Here is a 19,440-nt window from a genome sequence, read left to right as displayed (position 1 = left end):
TGAGAATCATTTTGGTGTATTATTAAGCGGGTTCACAAATTAACATCACTGAAACTGGACTTGAAAGTGACGGAGCACCCTTTGAAAAAAATGGCCATGGAGGTAAGATGTTAATTTCGCAATGCGACAATCGCAATAAATAATAGTCTGCTCTAAAGAAATTATGCCATCCATCAGAAACCACAAGGGGCAATTCTCACAAACAAAATCTGTCAAAAAAATAACAAAATTAATTCTAGATAGAGTTCAGCAAAAACATAAAAACAACAACCGAGTATCAGATCATTCCTATGGCGGGCTATGCTACATTTTGTAACCCCGTAACACCAACAGAGAACATTACAGCAAGCACATTAACTGATGATGACTTAACATATATACCACCTGATCTTGTACCCTTAAGTCACTGTAGACTAGTGACCGAACTGGACACATTGGCTAACCAGCTAAAAGGTTGCAGAGAATGTAGTATACCTTTAAATTTACATTTGCATGATGCAAAGGGAGTCCGGTGCTATGGTCTGACCGGCATAGTGTACATTATTTGTCAAAACTCGTCATGTCAAACCTTAAACAGAATTAAACTAGGCAAGGTCCACTTTGGGAGAGAAAAGAAAGGTGTTGGAATTTTTGATGTCAACACGAAAGCTGCAACAGGTTTCTTTCATGTAGAGTTTCTAACCTTCCCAACCCCACATATGTCACCTGACATTTTTATTAGTCCTCTGGAAAAATAGTAGTGTCTTTCTTTTATGTTCATCTCATCATAAATCTGTTATTTATAAAATAGCATAACATTTTCTTGGTTGTAAAATTGAGACTGGAAATGGGGAATGTGTCAAGGAGACAACAACCTGACCAAAGAGCAGAAAACAGCCACCGATGGGTCTTCAACAATGAGAAAATCCTACACGCTGAGGCATGCTTCAGCTAGCCCCGTAACAAAAATGTGTACTAGTTCATTGAATAAGGACGTCATACTATATATATATATATAGCTACATCATGTACATGTAAACTCTGAAAGACCGAAATATATATATATGAACTATAATTAACAATCATAAAAGACAAACAAAGGCTAGAGACTCCTGATTTGGGACAGGCACAAAAATGCGGCAGGGTTAAACATGTTTTGTGAGATCTCAAGCCAATGGCTATATGCACATTAAAACTCAGTTTAAGTGAAGTCCGAGTCCGATGTCAAAATAGGTAACAAAAGAAACTAAACAAAATGACAATTATACATAAATTAACAAATGACTACCAACTGTTACTGACATGCCAGCCCCAGACCTCAATTAAACTGATTGAAAGATTATGTTTCATCATATGAATATCAACACTATCCCTTCCGTTAGGTGTTTAGTATCATACTATTTGTCGTCTGTTTATGTAGTTCATACGTGTTTCTCGTTTTTATATAGATTAGACCTTTGATTTTCCCGTTTGAATGGTTTAACACTAGTAATTTTTGGGGCCCTTTATAGCTTGCTGTTTGGTGTGAGCCAAGGCTCCGTGTTGAAGGCCGTACCTTGACCTATAATGGTTTACTTTTTTAAATTGTTACTTGGATGGAGAGTTGTCTCATTGGCACTCATAGTCATACAACATCTTCCTATATCTATCATAAAATATATGAGAAGAACATAACCCTGTACATCTGTACATGTATAGAAGAATAACATATAAATTATACTTTATTTCAAGTTATAGAAACAACGAGGTGCTTTTGAAGGGGCAACATAATAAGAAAATAACAATTAAAGCAATACAAAAGAACAATACTGACAGAAAGAATTACTTGATTGAGAAAAATGAAAAAAAAAAAAACACATCATGTACAAAATCATTAATTATACCTTGGATTTAATATATAAGTTATAGCATCAAACACATTTATAACACCATCTGTCTACTGGTATATATTTATAATTCATCTAAACATCAGCCGAACAATGTTATAGATCTGTAAATTTGCTTTCGCAAATTTATTTGTTCTTCCCTCGCCGGGATTCAAACTCATACTACTGAGATATCGTGGCACAAATTCGTATTGCACTATATCCAACACGTTAGACCACTCGACCACCTAGGCTTCACATATATATTACATTAAAAAACAATTCTGATAGCCTCAATTACAGAATTTGTAGTGATGATGAAAGGTCATGAAAGGCCTTGTGAAAAACACTTCATTAAACATGTTAAAAAATACACATTGAACCAATGTTTTTGATGTATTCACAATTCATTTTTATTAAACATCTTTTAATTATATAATAAACAATACAGGAATGATACATGCTGGTATTGGCGAGACTCAGCTCAACAACTTTTTGTCATCACTTAATGTCCATTGCATAGATGCAAAGACCTTGAAAATTAGAGAAAATGAAGCCGGCAGTGTTCTTGAGAATCAGGCCATCATGTCACAACAAAGACACTTGCAAAGGGAAATATTGAATTCCACAACAGGTTTGATAGCAATTATGGCTATTTTGTATTTATATACATTTTCTTATACTTTACCTTATAAGCCTGATTGAGTACTTGATAATATTGGTATAGTCTGAATATGGTCTCGACAAATGCTCAACCAGTCTGGACTCAGTTTCTACAATCTCAACCCAAAAAAAAGGCAAGAATTTTCAGTTTGTACTTAAATCAGATAGTCACCTTTAATTTTCTTTCTAACTTTTCTAAATCAACTTGGATTTTCATAAAACTATACAGCTATCTTAATTATATATTGATCTTACAAAATGCAGGTAATGTGGCTATTTTGTTGATTGCCATAAAATTTAAGGATTTAATTAATAGGTAAAAAAAAGTCACAATTTTCAATTGGGTCTAATTTCATAAAGATACCTATAAATTAAATTTTTAAATTTGACAGCAATAAACAAAAGTTGAAAACTACCAAATAACCTGGTATTTTGCAAGATCAATATTTAATTGAGATAGCTAAAGATGTTGATGAAAAATCAAAATTATAACTTGAAAAAGTTATGAAAATATTTAAAAGTGACTATCAGAATTTACTCCAAACTGAAAATTCTAGCTTTTTTTAACCAATTAATTAAGTCCTTAAATTTGATAGCTACACTCTAAACTACCAAACAACCTTGCATTCTGTAACATCATCATATAATTCAGATAGCTATAAAGTTTAATGAAAATCCAAGTTGATTTGGAAAAGTTTTATAAAAATTTAAAGGTGACAATCAGAATTTAGTCCAAACTGAAAATTCTTGCTGTTTTTACCTATTAATGAAATCCTTCAATTTGACAGCAATACACCAAGCTACCAAACAATATGGCATTCTGTAAGATCAATATATAATTGAGATAGCTGCAAAGTTTTATGAAAATCTAAGTTAATTGGAAAAATTTAAAGTTATAATTAAAGGTCAATATATTAATTTAATCAGAACTGAAAATTCTATTTTTTTCTACCTATTAATCAAAGCCTTTAATTTGACAGCAATGAACAAACTATCAAATAACCTGAAATTTTGTAAGATTAATATAAAATTCATTATATAGTTAGATAGGCTCATTCAGACCAGTCTAGACTAAATTTGAAGATCATGATTGTAGACACAGGTCGAAACAGAGTCAAGACTGGAGGAGCATTTGTCGAATCAATTATACAGACTATACCAAGATTGATATTAATTAATCACACTAATTAAGGACAGTCAAGACCAAAGTGGAGTACAGAAGTGGTCTATTATTACTGCTTATTTCTATATATATATATATATATATATATATATATATTATATGTGCATTTTTTTCCTATTAAATTAGAAGATCAAACAGACAGTAGAAGTGGAATATGCATAAGTACTGATACATGCTGGCAGAAAAAAGGATCTGGCCGATCGTGCAACAGCTTATCAGGTAAAAATGACAGTGCTTATTTCATGTCGATTCAGTGTGATCACCTGGTGGGGTGGATCTATAGAAATGCATTTTGCTTGTTAAATATTAGTTGCTTTCTTTTTGGAATACACCCCATTATAAAAAAAGAAGATGTGGTATGATTGCCAATGAGACAACTCTCAAAAAGAGACCAAAATGACACAGAAATTAACAACTATAGGTCACCGTACGGCCTTCAACAATGAGCAAAGCCCATACCGCACAGTCATACCCATTAGTCCAGTCAATCTAGCATAAATTTGACCCTAACCTTAAAGTAATTGCAACAGAAGATTTTTAAGTTTTAATCTTTAGCATTATACCCCAAATATACACAGCAAAAATTTCCATATATTCTTACTTGAGGAAGACTAAAAAATCATGATTTAAAATTCCTATGAAGATTTGCATTGAAAAAGGGAGATAACTCTGCAAAAAAGGCAGAAATATCAATTAAAATTGATACAAAATTATAACTTTACCGCTTCTATTCAATAGAATGTATTGATTGTTGATATTTTAGCCTTCTTTAGAGTATAACAAACAACTCTTAAGGTTTTTCCCTATCTTTTATCAAGCTACATTCTAGATTTCGTCATTCATTAGTTGACCATTTATTTATATATTCTTCTTTTTGTGGTTTAAAGTTTCTTTAAACAAGGTAGATGCTGAACAAATATAATATACAGATATAAACTAAACCAAATTTTCACATTATTTTTTCAAAATGGTCACAAAGCCACAAATTTGCAATTTGTTAAATGAAGAAAACAAAAAAAATGTGGATAGTGTCCACATGTGGACACAGATGATGCCCCTGCTTGCATATCATATAGTTATAAAGGAACATAACTGAAGAACGGTAAAAGTGACGCTACCCAAATTTGAACTTGATCTCAGTTTTGTGGTAATAAGCATTGTGTGTAAGTCTCATAACATTTGGTTGAGGCTAACTTAAGAAGAGAACAGAAACTAAAAATTCAGCAATTTTTATATTTGTAAACACGCATAACTCTAGAATGGTTGTGTATAAGTTTTATAACATTTGGTTGAGACAAACTAAAGTTAGAGAACGGAAACGAAAACTTCAGCAATTTTTATGTTTATAAAGGGACATAACTCAAGAATGGTAAAAGTGTTGCCACCAAATTTCGTACTTAATCTGTATTATGTAGTTATAAGCATTGTGTATAAGTTTCATAACATTTGGTTGAGGCAAACTAAAGTTAGAAAACGGATACAAAAATTTTGTACTTGATCTTAGTTTTGTGGTAATGAATATTGTGTATAGGTTTCATAATGTTTGGTTGGGGCAAACTTAAGTTACAGAATGGAAACTAAGATTTTTGCAATCTTTCGATTTATAAAGGGGCATAACTCAATAATGGTTAAAGTGACACTACCCAAATTCAACTTGATCTGTATTTTATCAGTGGAAGTCAAAATTAAACATTGCATTGTATAAAGCATTGATTGTAGTTGATTCAACCATAATCATGGACAAAGGAAGATAACTCCAATTCTAAAAATTAATAACTTGATATTTAGAGGAAAATAAAACTTTTGCAATTTTTCCATTTCTAAAGGAGCATAACTCTAGAACGGTTAAAGTGACGCCACCAAAATTCAAACTTGATCTGTGTTTTGTGGTAATAAGCATTGTGTATAAGTTTCATAACATTTGGTTTAGGCAAACTAAAGTTAGAGAACGGAAACGAAAAATTCAGCAATTTTTCCATTTGTAAAGGAGCATAACTCTAGAACGGTAAAAGTGACGCCACCAAAATTCTAACTTGATCTGTGTTTTGTGGTAATAAGCATTGTGTATAAGTTTCATAAAATTTGGTTGAGGCAAACCAAAGTTAGAGAACGGAAACCAATTTGGGACGTACGTACGTTCGTATGTACGTACAGACGGACAAGGGTAAAACTTAATGCCCCCTCCGCTACGGCGGGGGCATAATAAAAATACCCATAACTCTTTGGTATTGTACATTTCATGAGCTGAAGATTATATAATATAGTCAAATATGAACTTATAACCACATCTAAGTATCATACTTTACATAAATTTTAAGAAAATCGACCAAAAACTGACAAAAAAAAGACTCATTTTATTTTGCGGAGTTATCTCACCTTCCAATATGAATTTCCATAGGAAATTAAAAATGCTCACCAGGCTAAAAACAATACTTCTAATACTTTATATAAACTGCTTTTTTCTTGACCGATTTCATTATGATTAATTCACAGGATTGAATTTATGGGGTTCTTTAATATGTTGAATCTATTGTATTTTGTACCCTGTATTTTAATTGGTGCATATTGAGATCCAAAGGGTCTGAAATTAAACTTTATTCATAGCTGCATTTTTTGGATTCTTTGATATGCCCAATCTTACAATATTTGGATTTTTGAATTTGGTCCCAATTTTCAAATAGATAAGTCCACATAAAATATCCAAAGCTGTCAAAATTTTTTAAAATCTTAAAATTTTTCAAAAATTCAAAAATTAAATTATTGGGTTCTTTGGTATATCGAATACAACCATGTATTTAGATTTTTATACGACAGCAAAAAAATTTTGCGGTCGTATATTGGTATGACGTTGGTGTCATCGTGGTTGTCGTTGTCGTCCAAGACAAATTGGTTTTCGAACAATAACTTTAGTTTAAGTGAATAGATCTCTATGAAATTTTACCATAAGGTTCAATACCACAAAAGGAAAGTTGGGATTAATTTTGGGGGTTATGGTACCAACAGTTAAAGAATTAGGGGCAATTTTTGTAACTATCAGACAATAACTTGTGTGTTAGTGTATGAATTTCTCTGACATTGTACCACAAGGTTCCATATCACAAAGGGAATGCTGGGATTAATTTTTGGGGTAATTGCCTCAGAATTTTAGGAATAAGTGGCCAAAAAGGGGGCAAAAAACAAGCATTTTTCTAGTTTCATGACAATAACTTGTGTGTAAGTGTATGGATCTATCTGAAATTGTACTATAAGATTCCATATCACAAAGGGAAAGCTGGAATTGAGTTTGGGGGTAATTGCCCAAAATGTTTAGGAATAAGGGGCCAAAAATAAGCATTTTTCTAGTTTCCAGACAATAACTTGTGTTCAAGTGTATGGATCTCTCTGAAATTGTACTGCAAGGTAACATACCACAAAGGGAAGGCTGGGATTGATTTTTGGGGTAATTGCCTCAAAATTTTAGGAATTAGGGGCAAAAAAGGGGGCAAAAAACAAGCATTTTTCTAGTTTCATGACAATATTAACTTGTGTGTAAGTGTATGGATCTATCTGAAATTGTACTAAAAGGTTCCATATCACAAAGGGAAAGCTGGAATTGAGTTTGGGGGTAATTGCCCAAAACGTTTAGGAATAAGGGGCCAAAAGGGGCAAAAAATAAGCATTTTTCTAGATTCCAGACAATAACTTGTGTTCAAGTGTATGGATCTCTCTGAAATTGTACTGCAAGGTACCATACCACAAAGGGAAGGCTGGGATTGAGTTTGGGGGTGGTGAATCATAAGGGGGTTTAAAAAATTGGGGGGGGGATTTTTTCTTCTTTAAAATTTTCCATTTTAAGTTGGTTATTTCTGATTTATATATAGATTTCATCAAAAATTAAATTCTTTGGATTCTTTGATATGCTGAATCTAACCATGTATTTACATTTTAAATATTGGACCATAATAGGTAAATTAAAATTTTTTAAGTTCTTAGACCACATTCATTCTGTGTCAGAAACCTATGCTGTGTCAAATATTTAAACACAATCCAAATTCAGAGCTGTATCAAGCTTGAATGTTGTGTCCATACTTGCCCCAACTGTTTAGGGTTCAACCTCTGCGGTCGTATCAAGCTGCGCCCAGTGGAGCATTTTATTGAATTTGGTACCAATTTTCAAATAAATAATTTCACATTAAGGTGTAAAGGAGTCAAATGTTTTTGTTGATTCTTCAAAAGTTGAGATCTTGGGGTTCTTTGATATGGTGAATCTTATCGTGTATTTAGATTTTTGATTTGTTTGGCCTTGTTTTCAAGTTGGTCGAAATTGGGGTCCAAAATTAAATTTTGTTTTATTTCAACAACATTTTAGTATATGGGGTTCTTTGATATGCTCAATATAAAATTGTTCTTTTCAAATCTTGGCTTGAACATTGTGATTTAGATATAAAACTTCAATATGTTGCATTTTGAAGGAGTTTCAACACTGATTGGAAAAACCACAGGCAAAGTTGTAAACCATAAGGTTCGCATATCAAGCTGTAGAATTTGTGAAAGGGCAAAGAGCAGAGGTGTCTTACCACGAAAACATAAGTGTAGAAAGAATTGGAGTGGTTCGGCAAAGGTATTTACCATATGAAAGCAATAACAATGGTAATAAACAGCTGCGCCATGAGCACATGATACGCCCGTCACATTTTCAAAGAAAAAGTTCAATTACTTCTCAATGTCATATTTCAAATGTATAAAAATCAAAAGGGAGCTTACATCAATAGATATATATAAACAATTCACTAAAGTTTCATGAGAATTGCTGAAAGCATTTTTGAGTCATGTCCAAAACTGGAAAATCACCCCTTTTTTAATGAATAAAACCCCATAACTCGGAAATATAAAATCTAAAATTTATAAAAAACCAAAGGGATCTCACATCAATATACATAACAATTCATCAAAGTTTTATGCAAATTAGTTAAAGTGTTTTTGAGTTAATTTAATGTCCTACATGTTGACAACAGAAGAACAGACGGACAACGATATCCCATAATACGTCCCGTAATCTTTGCATTGTGAAAACAAACAACACTTCAATATTTACTTTGACAATAAGTTGTAATTTTGAATTGGCATATTCAATGTTTGATAAAAGTGAATGTGAGGACTATTCATTCTTTCGTGTTTCCAAAACATTTCAATTTCAATTTCAAATAATTGACAGATTATTAGAATTGTTAGATACAACTGTTGAATTAATCAAACCGTGTAAGCTTTCATTTTTGAGGAATTTATACAAAAAATTTTGTCAATGCAAAGTTTAAGGCTTTTGATAATCAAATATGGGGTTGTGGTATCATCTAAATGTTTACTGAATACACATTATTTTAAAAACTATTTCAGGGTATGGAACCAGATATGGTAGTCGAAATGTTAAAGGAATTAGATGAAAAAGGAGTGGATATATTAGAAGTAGTAGGAGATGATGATTCCACAGGGTTTGACCGAGCCAAGCGATTAATGCTCAATTCAAAAATGGAAAAAATAAGTGATAGAAATCATATCAAACATAACATTATTTCAAAGATAAATGAACTAAAGCCAAAACACAAAGAGTTAACTGGAATGGTTTGTGACGCAATTGTTAAAAACTTTACATACGTTGTCAACCAGAATGTAGGTAATCCGAGTGGTATTGAGGACGGCCTACATGCATCAATAAAACACATATTTGGCGAACATGATAACTGCAATGAAACTTGGTGCGGATACCTTAAAGACAAGGATTCTTATATCCATTCAAATCTTCCCCGTGGAAAAGACCTATGTTCGTCTGAACTCAGATCAGATCTTGAGAAACTGTTTATTCAAAAAATGGTTCCACAGTCTAAAAAGCTATCTAACTTGGGCTCATCACAGGCAAATGAAAGCTTTAATAACTTAATTGCTCTCAAAGCTCCAAAAACCAAACATTTCTCCACATCAGCATCTTTAAATTACAGAGTCAGCTCAGCTGTACTCCAAAAGAATGAGGGTTATAATTACATTGCTGAGGTATTATTTGATAAACATCCTATACTTAATTGCAATTAAGAACAATTGAACAGAAATTAGCAACTAACATTAAGGCTTTAATAATCACAATGAATGTGTAATAAATGCAATCTTATTTCATATATATATATACTTCTCTATTATTTAAAAATGTTATTGCTGTTGAAACTTTAAAAAGCTATCTATAGATAACATACTTTCATCTATTTGTACAGAAGTATCAAAATACTGTATATTCAAAAAGTAAAATTTTGAATAAGATGTCTGGCATAATTATACTCCTACCTCTGTGGATGGGAAAGAAGGAGATCTCCATCTTTAAAAGATTGAATATGGGATAAAATGATATCAGAAAGACTTATACAAGTTACGGCAAATATATTCAAACAAACAGTATTTTGATGACTTCAATCATGACTATTTGATGTTTACATGATGATACATGTATTCAGGTATTGGTCAGGTCAATGTTTGTGCTGAACATAGTTAATGAAATTTTATACATATTCATTATGATCTACATTTTGCAAATAATTGTATAAAAAACCAAATTAGGGTTAAATCTAGAATTTGTCATGTTGAAGTCCAAAGCAAAATGTCTGAATATGTTTTTAAAAATTTATATTATTAGCAAGGCCTTTGCAAATTCTATTCAGTGAAATTATTTAACCTAGTTACTACAAACAGTATTTCTAACAGAGAAAAACATGTAATTTATTTGGCATCTTTATTTAATTATATATGTACAAACAAACGTAAGAACAGATATCCATTGAAAATAAAATAAATGTATTAGATCACATGAACATTGTTGTTTCACTTCTATCAAGAAATATGTTTAGTCATGTTAATTCCCTAAATCAACTCGTAACACACAAAAAAAAAACAATTATAACTTGCACATCACCACATAATACTGGATAATCAAATGGAGTGGAAAAAGAAGGGCACTTACTGTGCTGATTATGTGTGGTAGTGATGGTAAGTCTATTTTTTGTCAAATTTATTCGGAATGTATTTTTTTAATATTAAAAAGAAATGAAAAGAAAACGAGAACAAATGCTCACATTTATCTGAATCTTTAATGTGTGATAAAAGAAAGATTAACCATACTTAAATGGGACATTCTAACTCATATCATAATAAGAAAATAAACAGAAAATGCCATGTTTCCTTTACATAATATTTTATGTTGGTGCTCCTTTAGAAATGAGTCTTATATATAAAGCAAACACAGCCTATTTACACCGAAATCTGCACATGATACTTAATAATACTTCAAAGTTTGATAAGAAAATGCAAAGGAAACTGCAAGATATCAATCATAACATTTGGTAAAAGCAAACTAAGGGAGCTACCATTTGATTTTTATGGGGGGGGCTAGGATGAAATTTGAAAAAAATAGGCAGGACAGGAGTTTTGAGTAAAAAAAAAGGCAGGATGAGATTATTTGCCAAAAAAAAAGGCAGGATGACAATTTATGTAAAAAAAAAAGTCAGGACCGAATAGAGTGAAAAATAAAACGGCAGGACTGAATAGAGGGAAAAATAAAACGGCAGGACTGAATAGAGGGAAAAATAAAAAGGCAGAACAAAATTTTTCATCCTAGCCCCCCCATAAAAATCAAATGGTAGCTCCCTAAAGTTAGAGAAAGGAAAGGAAAAATTCAGCAATTTTTCAATTTGTAAAGGGGCATAACTCTAGAACGGTTAAAGTGACACCAACAAAATTAAAACTTGGTGTGTGTTGTGTGGTAAAAACATTGTGATAAAGTTTCATAACATTTGGTTGAGGCAAATAAAAGCTGGAGAACGGAAATCAAATCTGGGACGTACATACGGACGAACAGACTTACATACGGACAAGGTTAAAATTCAATGCCCCCTCAGCTACGATGGGGCATAAAAATTAGCAAGTTCTGTCATTTTTTTTCCTGTGAATATTCAAAAAGAAAGGTTTTTTTCCAATTTCCCCTATATCCATTCAGAAATAAGCCTAGTTGCACCCATTTTCAGAGGTTAAAAATTCTCTTGAATGGCCGGTGACCCCCAAATTTTATTCCAATTTTATAAAATAGAGACTTCAAGCTTTTCAGTGTGAAAAAATGAGCAACTTCTGTCATTTTGTTTGCTGTGAAATTTTAATGAAAGACGTTTTATGTCCATTTTCCCTATATTTAGCCTTTTTGCACTCATTTACCGAGGCCAAAAAAATCTCTTGGATGGCCAGTGACCACCAAATATTTTTCCAATTTCGTAAAATAGAGACATCACGCTTTTAAGTATGAAAAAATGAGCAACTTCTGTCATTTTTGTTTGCTGTGAAAATTCAGTCAAAGAGGTTTTATGTCCATTTTCCCTATATCTAGCCTTTTTGCACTCATTTTCACTGGTCAAAAAATCTCTTGGATGGCCGGTGACCCCCAAATTTTATTCCAATTTCATAAAATAGAGACTTCAAGCTTTCCGTATGAAAAAATGAGCAACTTCTGTCATTTTGTTTGCTGTGAAAATTCAATCGAAGAGGTTTTTTTGTCCATTTTCCCTATATTTAGCCTTTTTGCACTCATTTTTAGAGGTCAAAAAATATCTTGGATGGCCGGTGACCCCCAAATTTTATTCCAATTTCATAAAATAGAGACATCAAGCTTTTCAGTATGAAAAAATGAGCAACTTCTGTCATTTTGATTGCTGTGAAAATTCAATCAAAGAGGTTTTTATGTCCATTTTCCCTAAATTTAGCCTTTTTGCACTCATTTTTAGAGGTCAAAAAATCTCTTGGATGGCCGGTAACCCCCAAATTTTATTCCAATTTCATAAAATAGACACATCAAGCTTTTCAGTATGAAAAAATTAGCAACTTTTGTCATTTTGTTTGCTGTTGAAATTCAATCAAAGGGGTTTTATGTCCATTTTCCCTATATTTAGCCTTTTTTCACTCATTTTTAGAGGTCGAAAAATTTCTTGGATGGCCGGTGACCCCCAAATTTTATTCCAATTTCATAAAATAGAGACATCAAGCTTTTCAGTATGAAAAAAATTAGCAACTTTTGTCATTTTGTTTGCTGTGAAAATTCAATCAAAGAGGTTTTATGTCCATTTTCCCTATATTTAGCCTTTTTGCACTCATTTTTAGAGGTCAAAAAATATCTTGGATGGCCGGTGACCCCCAAAGTTTATTCCAATTTCATAAAATAGAGACATCAAGCTTTTCAGTATGAAAAAATTAGCAACTTCTGTCATTTTGTTTGCTGTGAAAATTCAATCAAAGAGGTTTTTATGTCCATTTTCCCTATATTTAGCCTTTTTGCACTCATTTTTAGAGGTAAAAAAATCTCTTGGATGGCCGGTGACCCCCAAATTTTATTCCAATTTCATAAAATACAGACAATAAGCTTTTCAGTATGAAAAAATAAGCAACTTTTGTCGTTTTGTTTGCTGTGAAAATTCAATCGAAGAGGTTGTATGTCCATTTTCCCTATATTTAGCCTTTTTGCACTCATTTTTAGTGGTCAAAAAATCTCTTGGATGGCCGGTGACCCCCAAATTTTATTCCAATTTCATAAAATAGGGACATCAAGCTTTTCAGTATGAAAAAATGAGCAACTTCTGTCATTTTGTTTGCTGTGAAAATTCAATCAAAGGGGTTTTATGTCCATTTTCCCTATATTTAGCCTTTTTGCACTCATTTTTAGTGGTCAAAAAATCTCTTGGATAGCCAGTGACCCCCAAATTTTATTCCAATTTCATAAAATAGAGACATCAAACTTTTCAGTATGAAAAAATGAGCAACTTCTGTCATTTTGTTTGCTGTGAAAATTCAATCAAAGAGGTTTTATGTCCATTTTCCCTATATATCCATATAGCCTATTTGCACTCATTTTCAGAGGTCAAAAAATCTCTTAGATGGCCGGTGACCCCCAATTTTTTTTGAATTTTTTCAATGACCATGCTACAAAATTTAAGTTCACAAAGTATAACAAAATTCTGTCATTTTTTTTCTATACCCCTGAACTACCTTAATTGATGGTGTATTTGATCGGAATAGAAAAGCTAAATCTGAGCGAAATAAGTGCAAGTTCGCATATCAATTAGCTTTAAGTGAAAAAGGGAAAACGAGGAGGATTTCTTTATGGTCTATATCAAGTTCAAAAACATGAAAAAATCCAGACATGAGACAAGGTTCAAATTATCGCAGAAAGCTCGGGAAATTCTGGTTAAACGACCACCTCCTTTAATTGATTAAGTAATATCCAGTCAACATATATGGGATTGTACTATTTGTAAATAATTTGTATCAAAATTGTGTTATTGTTGACATTGACTGTGTGTTGGTGATAATTGCATCGTCAAGGTTTAAACAAGGATTCAATTGTGTCAGCGTACAATCATAGAGAAATCCCGTCGATTTTATACATTGGTTTCAGTTTTATCAATAATGATTGCGTTGCAACGGTTAGAAATATTTTTTTTATCACACATCGTATCAACCCTCAACCAGTTTAATCCTTCGATCAGAGGTCTAGGGATTATATTGGTGTCTCAGGTTGATACAGGTGCGATATAGAAAAAGCCATAGGATATTTCATGTTTATCATACAGTTTCAAAGAAGTATCACTGATATCTAAAGTTAGTAGCTTAATTAAATAAACCTGCTGTAATGATTTTAGTTCATTTACAGTGTATTCCAAAACACATCATGATTAAAGGAGCCATTTTATTGACAAAACGAGAAAGACAGCATATCATTAGTTTGACGAATACATGCACGTGTATTGCCATCTGCTAGGTTCATTTTAATATGTAATTGGTGCAGATTTTCTTATATTACTACAGTCACTTACATTGCGCTGCTACTGTCACAATAAAGGTCGCAGTGATAATTGATAATAGTGCTATCCTTAAAATCTTCTGAAATGAAATTTTATCTGTTATCATAATCACTATTGAAAATATTTACAAATAGCTGGAGTTTTTAAATTGTTTTGAAATGACTACTAATTCATGTGAAAGTAACTTTTATCTGAATGATTCATCAGCGTACTTCAATACTAGTTACATAGCGGGTATCACTAGTGGAGCAGGAACTACTGATCCTTCAGGGGAACATGAGTTTACTCACTTTTTATGGAGAGTGTGTTGATCATTATTTTTGTTTTTGTAATGTTTTGTTAGCTGTTTTTTGTCTATTCGAAATTTAAATTTTTGACCACAAACAAAACACAAAAAGACAGAATGAAATCTTCTGCTTCAGGAAAATAATATACATATGTTACAGGCATTTTCTTAATTTAAGTAAAATGCCTAAAACCTTAAGACATTTTGTAAAATGCCTAAAACCTAAAGACATTTTCTAAAATGCCTAAAACATTAAGACATTTTTAAAATGCCTGTAAGATTCAGGCATTATTAATATTGACTATTGTTTTCCGGAATTTTACAAAATGCGTGGAAAATTTGAAACGCATTTTTAAAAAATGCCTAAAATGGTTTTATTGAATGAAATGTTCACACAAACTGATCTATCGAAAGTACTGAACAATAGAGCAGGTTTGTGGTGTTAAATCTGGTCTTATAGCTATACAACAATATTTGGTCCAAGGACACAGTTATCGTCTTTTGGTTTTCGTTGTGTTTTCGTTGTCTACGAATATAGTCCCTAGTGTGAACAGTGTATAACTTGCATTTTTTTTTGATACATTTTCCCAATGTATTTCTTGATACTTAATGCATGAAATATTAAGTAAGGGGATGAAATTACATGTTAAAAAAAATTGGGTGCTAAATCTTTATGTTAAGTAGTGATTTGGTCCAGTTAAAAAAGGTCAAAAATAAGTACGTCTGAAGCTGTCAAACTGAATTTTAGACCCCCTTAACACAGAATTGTCAATATTTTGAGTCAGAGCTGGTAGAAGTTTCTATAATTTTGATATTAGTTGTCCCTATAGTAGTACACTACACTGTAAAACTCATTTTGAGATAGAGCAGGTGCGATTTTTTTAATTTGAATTTTTTGTCTAAAAGAAATGCACTACAAAATAACTGTGTTCTCGGGCCATTTGTTGAGCCTGGACCATGACATATTTAGCTCTGTCAATACATTTGTTTCTAATATTACTAAACTTTCGAAAAACAGGTGTTTTCGCAAACAGCACGCATATGAATATCTTCTTTTTCATTTGGTCCCAAAAGATTGAAGGTACCATTAGCTTGATTAGGTTGACTTACACCCTATGGCATAGCAGAGCATTCAAACAGGCTGAAACAGATCATTGCATGGCGGGGTATTCATGCGTAGCACAGGACACGCACCCTGTCCTGTCGACATACCCAGTAATGCTTCCTTTGAGATGATGCGATTCCCTCAGGTTTTGTTTGGTTACCGTGATTTAAACATCAATAAACCACTGTCACTTTAATTCATCGGGATCATAAGACTCACGAGTTCCCTTGAGGCAGTGAAGATGAAGATATTAATTCTTTGTATTACAACAAAACATGACTTTGTAACCAATGCTATGATGGGGAATCCATTTGGCTGTGAAGGATGTGAACATTTACATTCTTTCTGAAGGGGGATATTAAATCTGATGCATCGTGTAAAGAGTGTTCCACGCTCTACGTACGTTAACAACTCCTTGACCGTTCTATAGACGGTATGTTTGAGGGCAACATTTCTGTCCCTATCCAACATACTTCCATTTCAAGCCGCAGTCGAACTTTAAGCCGCTTATCCGGGTCAATTCATTGCAGAACTTACAATGTACACCTATGATTTCATATCAATTTGTTCTCTTCCTAGATATGCATGAAATATGTCCTTCTGAACGCAAACATCAACAACAAGCAGTAAAAAAAAACACCCTTCGTTTCCTCTGCTTCATATTACATGCTTCTGTTTTGTATATAGATTAACTTAAAATGTGTTTGTAAATTATGTTCAATTGTAAGAACAATTGGTCTTACCATCATGACAAGAAAATCATAAAATTTCTATCTGAAATACAGAGTAAGTACATATTTAACGTAATTTCACTAAAAATAACTAATTCATGTAATAATAGACAAACAAACTTTCCCAGCTTTTATTTTAAAATAAATATATCCTACCGTAGTCTATAATCGGTCATCATGTTGGTTCGTTCGGACTTTGTTATTGTACTTATCACACGGGAAAACTCCGCATTGACGTTACTACGCTAATACCAGGGTACAAAATTAGTGCAGAATACATTTTTTCTACTCTTCTAAATAAACAAACATTTCTAAAGATATGTTTTCATTGTTATTCTAAAGTATTGTACAAAAATGCCAATTTTCTAATTGCCGTTTCAAACCTGACTTCCGAATGCCTAAAAACATTCCAGAACTTCAGAAAATCCCTCTTCCGGCCTCCATTGCTTTGTTTACATTCCATTAAGCGTCATCAATCTTAATGGCAGACCAAACAGGCCAAGCAAATCGTATTTTTAAGAATTTCAAAATGGCAAGCACCTTACGTTTTACGCGATTTTCCCGCGAAAAAAAACATCCAAATTGAAAGAACAGCTTTAGGAAACAAACGATAATCATGCCATATTTTTGTTCAGGAATATAGAGTAGGTTAATAAAAAACAATATAAATATATTTTTCATAGAAAAAAATGTTGGTTCAATATAAAGAGATCGATATTCTGACCATAAGTAAGTATTCTTATAAAATTCCATTGATGTCAAATTTCATGGCTAATAATGAGGTTTCCTATTGAATAAACCCCCAATTTATTGCAAACTATTTAAAAGCAATATCATACAATCAAATAATATAATTGCCTTGTACTAAAAAATCAACTTATTGACAGTAGAGCAATTTGATTGGATATAACGATTCAATGTGTCACGTGGTTTTGAAGCCATTAGAATTTGAATGTAAACAAACCGGGTCAGCTGCTGCAGTATGGAACAACATCGTACATTCAGTGACTGAGAAACAATTATGAGTAACCAAGCTTGACAATACACAGTAATAGAAAAACAAAGCTAAGTCCACAGAAAAATAAAATCAAAAATGGCCTTAAGTGCACGACCTACCACCATTGCGGGATAATTTAACCGAACCATTACTTTTTTTTTCTTTACAAGATATTATGTATTATCCTTTTTCTACAAATCACCTGGAACTAAACATGCAAGTTGTTGAATTTTATTTAAAAATTTCAGTCGCTTAACAAAATGACTAGGTATTTTTAGTCATTTTAAATAATGACTGTCAAGGTTGGGGATTTTATCAATTGCCTGAAAATTCAGTCATTTTACAAAATGACTAAATTTAGAAAATGCCTGTAACATTATACATTTTTTAACAACGTATCTTATATTGAATTTCATACTTTATGACAATATGCATATTATAATGTTTCTTTTAATCAGCATAATATTCAATTATATATTTAACGTGTGTATCCTTCATTATTTTATTACGTTATACTGCTGTTGTACGTATATGTAATTATGAATAAAGAGAACCTTTAGCAAATATTCTCAATATAGTTTCACAGGAGAAAGTTTTGGAAATATGCTAGCAAGAATTAATGATTGCCTTTTAAGTACCGGTGGTTCTTTTTTCATTCAATCAGAATTATAAAACGAGAATTGTTTGTAGAGGGTTTGCAAAATATCAATACTATACTATACTGAACTCGCTAATCAGATATTATTTTTCAGCAATGTCTTTCAATCTCCCATAAATCATTCATGTCAATTTGGTTACTATGACAAGAAAATTTAGGAAAAAATCCCATAGGGTTTCAAATACTCAAATGAATTTCTTCTCAAACGAGTTATACAAAAAAAACTCACGTGAACTGATTTTTCGCAAGTTTGACGTGAATCTCATGTTAAACTCTTGTGAAATTCATATGAAATTGACGTGATTTTTTTTTTAAATAAAGTTATTCAAATAACATCTCAGTTTTCAAATTTATTAAAATCACGAAAAATACCATTTAAAAAATATGTTCACGTAAAATTTACGTCTCCGCTGTATTAATGAGTTAAGAGATTAGTCGAATACTACTAGCTGAAAACGATCTGTCTGGCTTTGTAATGAAATAAGAACATTTTGAGGCCGGAATACAATTCATTTACAAAACTTTTTATTTGAATAAATACATCTATGTAATTTCATCGTATTATTAGAACGGTTTTTCTTTACAAAAAAGGCCAGAAAACTAGAATCAGCATTATGAGGAGATATAGCTCATATAATTCAATTTTATGAAGGAAAGCTATGTTTTGTCTATTTCTATGATAGCAAGGACAAAGTATAGAGAATAATTTTCTTTAAATTTTCTTATATATACCCTTTGTCACGCACTAGAATTTTTATTGTCGTCCTTGATAGGACTTTTCCCGATTAAAATTAGTCAAGAGTCGGATCAAGATCCTGTGATTAGTGACTGAACATTTGTAAAAACATTTATTCAATCACGACAACAATAATATATTGTTCATGAAGCGTCCCTATTATTCCGTTCTTAATCTAATTCTCGTCAAATTTGTAACTTTCGCATGCTAAAACAAACAACAGAATCTGTCTCGACAGCGTCCCGATTCTCCGAAATGAGGTCCGACAGAGATCAGATAGTAAACCAACAGTGACCAGATGCAGGATTGTTACGATTTTTATCCGATACTGCAGAATTTGTCACGACATGGTCACGATTATAATCCCAGTAGACAAAATCA

General features: G+C 32.1%; 1 protein-coding gene across 1 annotated transcript in view; it reads right to left on the bottom strand.

Moving 5' to 3' along the window:
• The window catches only part of LOC127707269 (multiple epidermal growth factor-like domains protein 6), a 61,418-nt gene that overhangs the window by 40,484 nt on the left and 1,494 nt on the right, over window positions 1–19,440 (bottom strand). The window contains exon 2 of the mRNA XM_052211807.1: window positions 14,559–14,625. Within this exon, the coding sequence (XP_052067767.1) occupies window positions 14,559–14,625 (67 nt within the window). The remainder of the gene's footprint in view (window positions 1–14,558; window positions 14,626–19,440) is intronic.

This window comes from Mytilus californianus, unplaced genomic scaffold (genome assembly GCF_021869535.1).
Source record: "Mytilus californianus isolate M0D057914Y unplaced genomic scaffold, xbMytCali1.0.p SCAF_61, whole genome shotgun sequence".
NCBI classification, from domain to species: domain Eukaryota; kingdom Metazoa; phylum Mollusca; class Bivalvia; order Mytilida; family Mytilidae; genus Mytilus; species Mytilus californianus.
This window is presented reverse-complemented; position numbering and strand designations above follow the sequence as displayed.